The sequence below is a fragment of the Leuciscus leuciscus genome (genome assembly GCF_965113295.1).
Source record: "Leuciscus leuciscus genome assembly, chromosome: 14".
In the NCBI taxonomy this organism is placed as follows: Eukaryota; Metazoa; Chordata; class Actinopteri; order Cypriniformes; family Leuciscidae; genus Leuciscus; species Leuciscus leuciscus.
The window spans coordinates 40,692,280-40,702,279 of NC_138738.1; the positions used below are offsets into that span (position 1 = coordinate 40,692,280).

A 10,000-nucleotide genomic window follows, 5' to 3' on the forward strand; every position below is an offset into this window, starting at 1 on the left:
AACCCCGCCTCTCTGAGAGCTGCTCTGCTCTGATTGGCCAGATGGCCCAGTCTGCTGTGATTGGTCAACCGCTTACAGCATGCGTCGGAAAAACAAACGCTCATTGCCTAATTTGTTACATTATTACACAGGTTCGTATGTAACAGGCCGTTTCAGCAGTTCAGAATCGCTTCTTAGGAGACAATAACTTTATTAGTCATACAGTTTTATCTTTGCAGACCTTTAACATACACAAAAAGCTCCATTATACACTATATGAAAGAGAATATCCAAAAAAGCATAATAGAGGCACTTTTTAAGTTGTTTTTTGGGAACTACTGTGTCAGCGGCACTACAGCAGTGATATATGGCACAGATTTTTCAATTCAATGGTCCTGAAAGATTCCACACACACACACACACTCTGTCTTACCCGCCGTCTGTTTGCACTCTAGGCCAGATGGACGTGTCGATGGCTGAAAGCTCCATGTGTCCAGACGAGATCGAGGCAGAAATGGCTCGTATTCAACGCCTGCGGGAGGTTCTGGTGAGACGCGAGTCCGAACTCAGATTCATGTGAGTATCTGAACCAAACACTCAGATTCATGTGAGTATCTGTGTATGATTATGTGAGTATGAGTATGTGAGTATCTGAACTAAACACTTGAGATTCATGTGAGTGTCTGAACTAAACAATCAGATTCATGTGAGTATCTGAACTAAACAATCAGATTCATGTGAGTATCTGAACTAAACAATCAGATCCATGTGAGTATCTGAACTAAACACTGAGATTCATGTGAGTATCTGAACTAAACAATCAGATTCATGTGAGTATCTGAACTAAACAATCAGATGCATGTGAGTATCTGAACTAAACAATCAGATTCATGTGAGTATCTGAACTATACAATCAGATTCATGTGAGTATCTGAACTAAACACTGAGATTCATGTATCTGAACTAAACAATCAGATTCATGTGAGTATCTGAACTATACAATCAGATTCATGTGAGTATCTGTGTATGATTATGTGAGTATGAGTATGTGAGTATCTGAACTAAACACTGAGATTCATGTGAGTATCTGAACTAAACAATCATATTCATGTGAGTATCTGTGTATGATTATGTGTGTATGAATATGTGAGTATCTGAACTAAACACTAATTCATGTGAGTATCTGAACTAAACAATCATATTCATGTGAGTATCTGTGTATGATTATGTGTGTATGAGTATGTGAGTATCTGAACTAAACACTGATTCATGTGAGTATCTGAACTAAACAATCATATTCATGTGAGTATCTGAACTAAACAATCATATTCATGTGAGTATCTGAACTAAACAATCATATTCATGTGAGTATCTGAACTAAACAATCATATTCATGTGAGTATCTGAACTAAACAATCAGATTCATGTCAGTATCTGAACTAAACAATCAGATTCATGTGAGTATCTGAACTAAACACTGAGATTCATGTGAGTATCTGAACTAAACACTGAGATTCATGTGAGTATCTGAACTAAACAATCATATTCATGTGAGTATCTGTGTATGATTATGTGTGTATGAGTATGTATCTGAACTAAACACTGATTCATGTGACTATCTGAACTAAACAATCATATTCATGTGAGTATCTGAACTAAACAATCATATTCATGTGAGTATCTGAACTAAACACTGAGATTCATGTGAGTATGTATATGATTATGTGAGTATGAGTATGTGAGTATCTGAACGTTTACTGAACTAAACACTGAGATTCATGTGAGTATGTATATGATTATGTGAGTATGAGTATGTGAGTATCTGAACGTTTACTGAACAAAACGCTGAGCTTTTCTCTCTTGTTCTTCTCAGGATGGACGATGTTCAGCTCTGCAAAGACATTATGAGCCTGAAACAGGAGCTGAGGAAGATCGTGACAGTGCCAGGTGACTGAAGTGTTTCCGTCAACTACAGTGTACAAAACTACTGAAAATACACCTCAGCATAAACTGTTATGAGTATTTATTCTGATGATTTTTTGTGCACATTTCCATTGCAATTAAAATTCAAAATTTGCATATATATATATATATATAGCTGAGTGGAAACCCAGCAAACGAGACCCACTAACAGGGAACGGTCTCTAAACATCATGAACAAGCGTTAATAGAATTTTTTTTCAAAGTTATCTGGTTTTTAATAATGTTCTCAAAACATTAGCACAAAAACATTATTCATACATCCTTTATGTATTGACTACACTTTATTAAATGTTACTACTAGTTTCAGAGCACATTCAAAAGTAACGTTCCCATAAAGTTTGCAAAATGATACAATGGAATGTAACCTTAATATTTATAATCAAAAAGACAATCAAAAAACATTTAAAGTCCCCCTGTAGTCAATCATTTTAAAACTCATCTTTGATCACCAAAATTACATATTTAAATGTTTTTTCCTTGAAAAAAATTTAATCATGCCTTAAAATATCTTGAATGTAACTCGACACCCTCGCCTCATTTAGTATGTGTGGCTCTATGAATATGCAAATGAGCCCCGCCTCCACTCACTCACTCAGCTCAGAGATCCACTGGTTGACGATCACGCGTTGATCTGATTGGTTACAAGGTAGTTTGTGACATCAGAAACACCAGCGATTTCAAAGCGTGTGTTTGAGACTGTCTTTGGTTTACTGCAGTTTTAAGGAGGAAATACTCAGCAATGCTGTCGACTAATTTACACATGGTTTGTCTTAAAGCATATTCAAAAAACCACATAGACACAAACTACATTAAAAGCTGGATTTTCACCACAGGGGGACTGAAAAATGGACGTTTTGAACATTCAGGGAACATTGAGAAATAACATTTTCATAACTTAAACGTTAGCAAAACTTAGAGCATATTTTCACCAGTGAAACCGTGAGCAAGTGAACTTTCTTCTGCTCTAAGTTTCAGATGTAATTTATGTGAACGGTCCATATATTGTCATCTAACACACCCTCACCTGCACACACAGACGCAGAGAAGAGTAAGAAACAGCGTCAGAGAGAAGAGAAGTTAATCGTGGAGATTCATCAGCTGGTGCAGAAGAGAGACTTCCTGGTGGAGGACGCAGAAGTCGAGCGGCTGAGGTCAGAAACGCTTCTGTGTGTTTACAGGCCTTTAGAAGATCTATCATTATACCATTAGTGTACATAATGCCATTATACCATTAGTGTACATAATGAAGATATAACATTATCAACTTTAGGGATTTAGTTTCAATTCATTTTGTTTTAATATGAATTAAACATCTTGTAAACATACTTTATCGGTAGAAAAAAAATTATATAACGTGTTAAACATGAAATAATTATGCCATCTTTAGAACTGGATCTTGTAGCCTAGAGTTTTTTTCTTCAAAATGATGTGAAATAGTTTAAACCAATATATTGATTTCAATTTTGTAAGACACTTTTTGTTTAGGTCGGCCATATTCAAGGAGACACGAACGATCATGAATAATTATTTGATTCACACTGAAGGAGATTAAAATACAGTCAAGAATGTGGAAACCCATTGAACCTTTTCTTTCTAAGAGTGAACTAGTGACTCGTCTACATAAAAAAAAATACAATATTTAATATTAATATTAATCTGAACCTGATCTGAGGTCTGTGTGTGTGTAACAGGGAGCAGGAGGAGGATAAGGAGATGGCCGAGTTCCTCCGACAGAAGCTCAGCGTAATACAGAGTAAGAGTTTGACTTCACAGACGCGTTTTGTGCTTTAATCTCTCACATAAATGTGTATTTCACTATGAGATCTGAGACCTTTCTTAAAGTCATCATGAAAGAAGTCACACTAGTGTTTTCTCCTCTATTGTGTCATATATCGAGTGAAACGCTTCTGGAACAAGAACACATGTGGGCGGGGCTTGATCAGCTATTTTACATTTTCAGAATATTTAACAATATTACTGGTTTTTTTTGTATTTTTAATTGAATAAATGCCTTGGTGAGCAGAAGAGACTTCTTTCAAAAACATAAAATCTCACAGATCCCAAACTTTTGAACGGCAGTGTATCCGAGTGGAACAAGAACAAATGTGGGCGGGGCATGATTGTGTCTGTGGGGAATTGATTGGATGGTTGTGGTTTGCTATTGTCTAATCTCATGTGAGTGACAGGTTATAAGCCCCGCCCTCATCATCAGAGAAGAGAAGAGATTCTGCAAGATTATTAAAACAATAATGATGTGCGCCATTAAATCATCTGTAATAAACTAATATTCCATAAAAAAAAAAGATTTCCTGGTGACTTTAAGGGGTTATCACATGACTTGCACTGCATCAGCACACACACACACACCGCTCAACTTTGACCTTGACATGACAGTGACGTAAGGCAGTTGCTGTAACAAGTAACAAGTCAGTGTCAAACAGGTTAAAGTTGAAATTATTTGTGTCATCTGTTTGTATATAGTTCATCTGATATTTGTGATTTTGTTAAATGTTTGCATTTTGAAATAAAAATGTATAAGAAAACAGTTGAAACTACGTTGTTTAAACCCAGCGGCTGAGAATAATGAGTTTTGGCCAGTTAAACACGTGAATGTTCCACCAAGTCGTAATTGCGAGTGGGAAACTGGGGTTTTCCGAGTCACAGTGACTTCAACACACATGACGTTGTAATCCCGACTTCCCAACTCGTACATACGAACTTCCCAGGAGGACATGATGCGCCTCAGTGCTGCGTTCATGCCATGACATCATTACAAGATAACACCAGACGTTCTGGGTTTGGGAATTATTCAGAATTATGAGTGTGTACGGCGAACACTATCACCGGCAAACAGTGGCCCGGTGGTACGACTCAGAGCTCTCAGAAAATGATTTATTATTTATTAAGTTATTATTATGAGGGTCACACTTTACAATAGGGTTCATTAGTTACCCACATTAATTAGCATGAGCTAATAATGAACTGCACTTATACAGCATTTATTAATCATTGTTAATGTTAATTTCAACATTTACTAATAATTTATTAAAATCTTGTTTACATTAGTTAATGCACTGTGAACTAACGTGAACAGCTGTATTTTTATTAACTAACATTAAAGATTAACAAATACAGTAAGAAATGTATTGCTCATAGTTAGTTCATGTGTGTTAATACATTACTGTGAACTAATGAACCTTATTGTAAAGTGTGACCATTATGAGTTTACATGGACGCGAAGTCGTAATCTCTGTAATTCTGACATGGCGTGAACGCAGCTAGACGCAGAAAAGAGTCATGTGACCCCTGACCCATCTGCTCAGCTGATTGGCTCTTCTTCCCGCCACAGGAGCTCCGAAACCCCGAGCATCTGAAGCTCCCGCGAACAAGCCGTCGCTCAGCCGGAGCAGCGCCGCCCTCATCAAAGACTGCTGTGGAGCCACTCAGTGCATCGTCATGTGACCACCTCACGCTCAGCCACAACCCTGTTAATCTGATGAATATGTTAATGAGTTTGGATTTGATCACTGGAGCAGTAAAGACTGATTCTGCAGCATGTAAAACTCTACAGTTACTCCGTCGCTTCGTTCCAGTCAGGAGGAGCAGAAGAGCAGCTCCTGAAACACTTCTTCACCCGAACTATAAAGTCTGTTCACACCAAGAGCGATAACTATGATGATTCCTATATTAGTGTCCGCACTAACGCATGATGTCGCTCTGATCAAGGCCTGAGATTAACACTTGCCCAGCGCCAAATGAGAGTAAAAATCAGCGTCGGCATGAAACGCGTCGGCCGGGAACATTATGAAGAAGTCTAACAGTGCAGTGTTGTGAACATGAACGACGCTCGGGACAGTAGACGAGCCAGCGCTGCATCCTCACGAACGTCTAAGCCTAGGCAATTAACATTCAAGCGCAAGACGACACAGAAAGGAACTCGTATCGTCACGCTGGAAGTTTAGTGCGCGCAGAAAGACGTCTCAGAAGCCGCGCGGATACTGACATGAGCTCCGTTTCACCTCGTCTTACGCTTGAACAGACAAATACACAAATTATGTCCAAATATGCGAGTAAACACAGCTGGATACGGCTTGAGTGAACACACAGTCCCGAAAGACAAAGCATGTGTATCAGTATATTAGATCTGTGCCTTCACTCTTAAAGTGACAGCAGCCTAATACTCCTGCTGACGTCCGTGTTGTTAATGTTAATCAAAGAAAAGAAACACTCATTGCCCTTGACTGAATAACTTTTGAAACTAAGGATTAATCTATGATTTAATTTATTTAATTACATTTGATTATTAAAGACAAGTAACAGTAGTTTTTTGTTAGACAATGAATAGTTTAAAATTTATATGAGTTAGGCTAGTAGTTTTAGCTGTGGATATCGTCTCTCTGTGTCATTAGCAGAGTCCACACCACCGCTACAACTATATTCTTTTATATTTAGAACAATTTTACGAACCGTCTTCATCGTTATAGTTATTGTTGTTGGTGTGAACAAACATTACCAGTTATGAATAATCGGTCACAAGCACAACAGAATCTCACCACAGTATCAGTGTCAAACCAGAATGTTAAACAACACTATTATGAGTCTCAGTCCAAAGTATATTAGAGAGTTTTCACTAACAGCTGATATTTCTTCAGACAGCCCCTAGAAAACACTCTCTCAATCTTTCTGTCACTATCCCATGGACAGTTCTCCAAACACTTCCCTAAAGGCTTGAGTGTGATTGTGAAGTTTAGAGGATCTCTCTGTTTTCTTGCACACACAGAGCCGGATCAACACCTCCTCGTCTCATGTGTGCACCGACATGACTACTGTGTGTTTGGAGTTTTAGGCATTTGTTGCCTTTTGAAATGTTATCTTTAAGCAGGTCAGATAATCTGAATTAAACAGAAACTGAATCTGAATAATAGGATATCAGTGGCACTTGTGAATATCCTGCAAATAAAGTTTTGTTTCAGCAGTGTGTGTTTGTGTGTGTGTGTGTGTGTGTGTGTGTCGCTCCGTCATTCAGCGTCTGGTGTTCAGGCGCATCATTTACTAGTGTTTGATTTCCAGTTAACACTTTTTTTTTTCCACTCACTCACAATGCCGTTCAAGACTCCGCCTTAAGACATCTAGCCTTATATGGATATCTATGGTATGAGGTTTCAAATAAAGTGCAATGGTCTCATGTTTGATCACCTAAATTACATTTTTTTCAAGGAAAAAACATTTAAATATGTAATCATGCCTTAAAATATCTTGAATGTAACTCGACACCCTTGCCTCATTTAGTATGCGTGGCTCTATGAATATGCAAATGAGCCCCGCCTCCACTCACTCACTCAGCTCAGAGATCCACTGGTTGACGATCACACGTTGATCTGATTGGTTACAAGGTAGTTTGTGACGTCAGAAACACCAGCGATTTCAAAGCGTGTGTTTGAGACTGTCTTTGGTTCACTGCAGTTTTAAGGAGGAAATACTCAGCAATGCTGTCGACTTATGCTTTAAGACAAAGCATGTGTAAATTCATATTAAAAACACCACATAGACATATAAACAACACTAAAAGCTGGATTGTCACCACAGGGGGACTTTAAGTAAATCGAGCGCACACTATATATCAATTCATTACCTCATTTTAGTTAAAAATCTAAACAAGGGAACAAATTAGTTCAACGTATAGAAAAATAAAACGTATAGACATTTAAAAAAAAAACTTAAATGACACACAACAAAATAAACTAATGGAAACTAAAATAGAAATGGAGTATAAAAAAATTCTAATTCAAATTGTTAATTAAACCTCAATGATATCAAAACACTTTTTTGAAGCTAAAGTTCTTCCTCACATGAGGCGTTTCATCCGGACTAACAACTGAACATGAGACGCGTCAGAGAGGCAGCAGACCTCGACTCAAAGCAGGACACCAAGTGATGCTTGTGATATTTATTATACATGACAGAAAATATTTGGTCATTACATAAAAATAAAAAAAACAAGAGTTTCTGGTGGAGACTAAAATCATACAAGACCTCGGGCGTCTTGAGCCTGAACTTCCACATCAGAACACACACGAACGATGGTCAGCTGACGTCGCAAACCTGAGGCTTCTGGATTCATCTGATGACGCGAGAGGGTAAACACACACACTAACACTGCACGGACGAACGGAGACGCGTACACACACACACACACACACAGATCCACCGGGACGAACACACACCACATTCCTGCATAAACCAAATCTCCATCTACCCAACAGCACGAGAGGCGAGCGTTATGCACACATGCATATAAACACTGAGAGCTTCTGAAGACACGCGTCCTCCACCTCAGAGTTTCAGCGGTCACCGTTCAACGTGTCCGAGACGTCAGGACCGAAGAGAGACACCCTAAACAGAAGACGTGAACACTTCACGCAGTGTCACGAATGCAGAACACTCGAGCGTTCGGTTCGTTGGTTTCTCCACAGTTACACAGATCAGCCTCGCCGTGACCGAGGGCGTCCCATACAAACCATTGTAAAAGCCGGACTCAGATCACGAAGAGCTTCTGCGGAGAGCGAGGACACAGACTCAAGGTTCACCAAAACAACCTTGGCATCTCCAGAGGAACATCATCTGATTAGCACCATTTTGCCAAAACACGTAAAAGAGGAAACTGCAGCTACTCATCGTAAACAAGGGCTTATGCACGATGTGCATATAACTTACAAAGCAACTTCTGGACAAACTAAACGACACACTGCAGATTTATGAGTACGAGGGTGTCGCTCTCTTCGGCCCGCCGTCCTTCATCTGGACGCCAGTGAAACCGGGAGGCTGAAACGAGAAGCTTTAAACTAAACATTCCTTTAAGAATTTCATTAAACAGACTTGATTCACATTATGAACTTAAGCGATTCGGCTTCCGTGAGTCACGTGACGAGGGCGGCTTTGACTAAAGAATGTGTTTAAAAGAGAGGAAGGCCCTTTAGTAACAGGCTCCCGCTCTGAAACGGATTGAACAAAAATAAGTGTTAAGCGAATTCCTCCTTTCATTTCATTGGACGGAGCCCATGTGCTTCACACAACACAAATAACGTCTCAAACAAAGGCACGTCTCAGAGCACAGATTCACCGTAATGAAGGTTTGGATGAAAGCATCATGGCTTCACAGTTCCGATCAGCTGCGGCCTGCACGTTTCAGGCTCAAGCGAGACATTGATAACTAGCATTTGTAGTAACGAAAGACCAATCGCACGGGCCACGGTTGGTTTGAGAACACGAGTTCACAAAATGAGAGAACAGAAGATATGAAAACAGAAATTCACCACACAGAACAACATCTGTGTCACATGATGTTTCTGCACAGACACACAGTCAAAGGGAAGGACACAGAGCTGCTGGCGAACGCACGTTCATGACGATAACGTGATGTCGCGGGACTCGTTTAGCGTTAGCCTGTCAGGGCGGATGTGAAGGAGAAGTTAGCCGCTAGTTTGACCTTGTTTCGTGTGGTCCGGCGGCCAGGGCTGTCCGTGATGCAAGCTTTCGGCTCGCTCGAGTCGCTATCTGACGCCGCGAGGAGACCGTTGGCCGGTCGAGGCTGCCGATCGTGAACCGGATCGAAGCGCATCAGATCTGCGGGATGAACCGGGTCGGGTCGCAGCTGAGGAGACGGCAGGCAGGACGGGACCGGGCCACACAGGAGATCCACGGGAGATCCCGAACCCAGACACAGCAGCTCCAGCTCACCTGACGGACACACAATTTAATGTGTTAATGTGTGCGTGTTCGTGACGCAAGCTCTGAATCAACATGCACTAATGCTACATTTAAAAAAAAATAAACAATGTTTTACAATTATATAAAAGATTTTTTAAATGTACTTCATTCTGGATCTATGAATAGATAGACTCATTACATTAAAGATTGGGCAATCCCAAAGAATGTTTTTCATTTGTTAACAAACAAGTATTCATTACTTCATTGAGTTCATTGTTTCTGCATTAAATTATTAAATTCTCAATTAATAAATTTAGCTAACTGTGATTAT

At 39.6% G+C, this 10,000-nt stretch overlaps 2 protein-coding genes across 5 annotated transcripts in view; one reads left to right on the forward strand and one right to left on the reverse strand.

The window, feature by feature from the left end:
- The window catches only part of bmerb1 (bMERB domain containing 1), a 10,699-nt gene extending 1,453 nt beyond the window's left edge, over positions 1-9,246 (forward strand). The window contains exons 2-6 of the mRNA XM_082136255.1: positions 435-555; positions 1,853-1,926; positions 2,999-3,113; positions 3,654-3,715; positions 5,312-9,246. Of these exons, the coding sequence (XP_081992381.1) occupies positions 435-555; positions 1,853-1,926; positions 2,999-3,113; positions 3,654-3,715; positions 5,312-5,424 (485 nt within the window). The 3' untranslated portion in view covers positions 5,425-9,246. The remainder of the gene's footprint in view (positions 1-434; positions 556-1,852; positions 1,927-2,998; positions 3,114-3,653; positions 3,716-5,311) is intronic.
- The window catches only part of marf1 (meiosis regulator and mRNA stability factor 1), a 43,818-nt gene continuing 41,712 nt past the window's right edge, over positions 7,895-10,000 (reverse strand). For all 4 annotated transcript variants that reach the window (XM_082136110.1, XM_082136109.1, XM_082136107.1 and 1 more), the window contains one exon: positions 7,895-9,699. In XM_082136110.1, the coding sequence (XP_081992236.1) occupies positions 9,401-9,699 (299 nt within the window). In that variant the 3' untranslated portion in view covers positions 7,895-9,400. The remainder of the gene's footprint in view (positions 9,700-10,000) is intronic.